The sequence below is a fragment of the Chenopodium album genome, chromosome 19 (assembly GCF_948465745.1).
Source record: "Chenopodium album chromosome 19, dcCheAlbu1.1, whole genome shotgun sequence".
Lineage (NCBI taxonomy): Eukaryota > Viridiplantae > Streptophyta > Magnoliopsida > Caryophyllales > Amaranthaceae > Chenopodium > Chenopodium album.
Window position 1 is genome coordinate 25,428,131 of NC_137852.1, and position 2,500 is coordinate 25,430,630.

Genomic DNA, 2,500 nt, shown 5'->3' on the forward strand with positions numbered 1-2,500 from the left:
AGCATTGTGGAATGCAATTGACTTCGATTTGATTCAAAAAGCTTTGTTTGAATGTATTTGACTTTCATTTGACTCAATTAGCTTTGTTGAATTCATTTGATTTTCGTTTGATTCTAAAAGCTTTGTTGAAAGTTTTTGACTTTCATTTAACTCAATTAGCTTTGTTGAATGCATTTGACTTTCATTTGATTCAAAAAGTTTTGTTTGAATGTGTTTGGCTTTCTTTTGACTCAATTAGCTTTGTTGAATGTGTTTGACTTTCATTTGACTTAATTAGCATTGTGGAATGCAATTGACTTTCATTTGATTCAAAAAGCTTTGATTGAATTTATTTGACTTTTATTTGATTCTAAACGCTTTGTTGAAAGTGTTTGACTTTCATTTGACTCAATTAGCTTTGTTGAATGCATTTGATTTTAATTTGAATCAAGAAGCTTTGTTTGAAAGTGTTTGACTTTCATTTGACTCAATTGGCTTTGTTGAATGCATGTGACTTTCATTTGATTCAAAAAGCTTTGTTTGAATGTGTTTGACTTTCTTTTAACTCAATTAGCTTTTTTTTTTTTTTTTTTTTTTTTTTGGTAAATAGAGAATTTTATTACCAAAAGGAAAAGTTACAACTTACAAGAGCTAAGTTATAACCAACAACTAACACCACAAACCCGAAAACAGGCCAAACCCCCACCAAACAGTTTAAGCCCTATCTTTAGCCACCTTCTAGGAAGGGTTCTAGAGAGAGGGACAAAAACAATCTGAACTCAAGCTTCCAGCCACCTTCTAGGAAGGGTTCTGAGAGCTAAAGCCAGACACAAAAGAACACAAATGAGCTATAAGCAAACTTGCACCTACTAAAGCAAAACCAGCCTGCCAACTGCAGGACAAACCAGAAACCTCCACCTAGACTCAGCTGCATAAACAGCAGGGCTAGACAAGAGAGGCATTACAATAAGACCCAGCAAAAAAACAAATATAAATTACAGAATCAACCACTTCCTATCAGGGACAGGGCATCTACAAGCAACAGCAAACATAATATCCCTAAGCACAACTTCACCAGATTTACAGCTTCCTGTAAAGATCAAAGAATTCCTCTGCAGCCAAATATGGTAGACAGCTTCAGCAAAACACATCCCCAGCAATCTGTTCTTAGCTCTATCCTTTCTGCAGATTTTAGCAATCCACATGGCTTCAGCATCAAAACTTAGGATAGGCCTGTTGTAACCAAAGATAGCCAAAATTCTTCCCCAAATGTCCCTAGCAAATCTGCATTCAAAAAATAAATGCTGGACAGACTCAAAATGCATATTACAAAGGAAACAGGTAGGGTCACACTGCATATTCCATTGACTCAATCTATCCTTTGTAAGCAATCTATTCCTAACAGCAAGCCAAAGAATGAACAAGCTTTTAGGGGTAGCAGCATTGTTACACATCAATCTTCTCCATGGAACTTTAGGAGCTTGAGTCATGAGTTTCAGATAGATTTTTTTTATCTTGATTTTATCACCATGTTTGACAGCATCCCAGCCACCAATATTATCAATTATAGATCTACACTTCAAAATTCTTCTAAGCACCCAAGAGCATCTCCTAGGGGCAGGCTTATCCCACCAAGAATTGTCCTTGAAATAGTAAGTGTGGACCCATTTCACCCATAAGTTGTCAGCTTTATGAGCAAGATCCCAAAGAAGCTTAGAAATAGCAGCAGAATTCCATTCAGGAAGAGAAATAAGATTCCAGCCACCACTGACTTTTGGAAGGCAAACCTGAGACCAAGAAACAAGGGATTTCTTGGTTGGGTTGGCTTTCCCAATCCATAAGAAAGCTCTAAACCTTGATTCAATTTCCCTCAGAATCTTTTTAGGAAGAATAAAGATTTGAGCCCAGTATGTTTGTATTCCAAAGAGAACACTCTTCACCAACTGAAGTCTGCCAGCATAAGAAAGATGCCTAGCAGACCACCCATTAATCCTGGAAGTCACTTTATCAACAAGAGGTTTGCATTGGGCTATGGTCAATTTTTTTGAAGAAAGAGGAACCCCCAGATACCTAAAAGGGATGGTACCAGGAGCAACTCCAACAATATTCCTCAGTTCATTTTGATCATAAACATCAAGACCACCAAAGTACACTTCACTTTTATCCAGGTTTGCAGAAAGACCAGAAGCTTCAGAAAATTTAGAGAAAGCTTGGAAAAGCAAGGAGACAGACTGAGCATCAGCCCTAGAGAAAAGTAACAAATCATCAGCAAACATGAGATGTACTAGGTACATTTTCTCACATCTAGGATGATAGTTGAAATTAGGATTTAACTGTAATTCAAAGAGACATCTAGAGAGATACTCCATTCCAATAGCAAACAAGAAGGGAGACATTGGGTCTCCCTGTCTGAGACCTTTTTTTCAGGGAAGGGCTTAGAGGGGATACCATTAATCAAGATAGAAAAGGAGACAGAAGACAAGCAAGCCATAATCCAAGCAATAAACTGGTTAGGAAAACC

At 37.3% G+C, this 2,500-nt stretch overlaps 1 protein-coding gene across 1 annotated transcript; it reads right to left on the reverse strand.

Annotated features, from left to right (window-relative positions):
* Positions 1 to 974: 974 nt before the first annotated feature.
* LOC145594209 (uncharacterized) lies at positions 975 to 2,273 on the reverse strand. Its single transcript, XM_081650543.1, has one exon. The coding sequence runs from the start codon at positions 2,271 to 2,273 to the stop codon at positions 975 to 977; it is 1,299 nt and encodes a 432-aa protein (XP_081506669.1).
* Between the last annotated feature and the right edge of the window lie 227 nt (positions 2,274 to 2,500).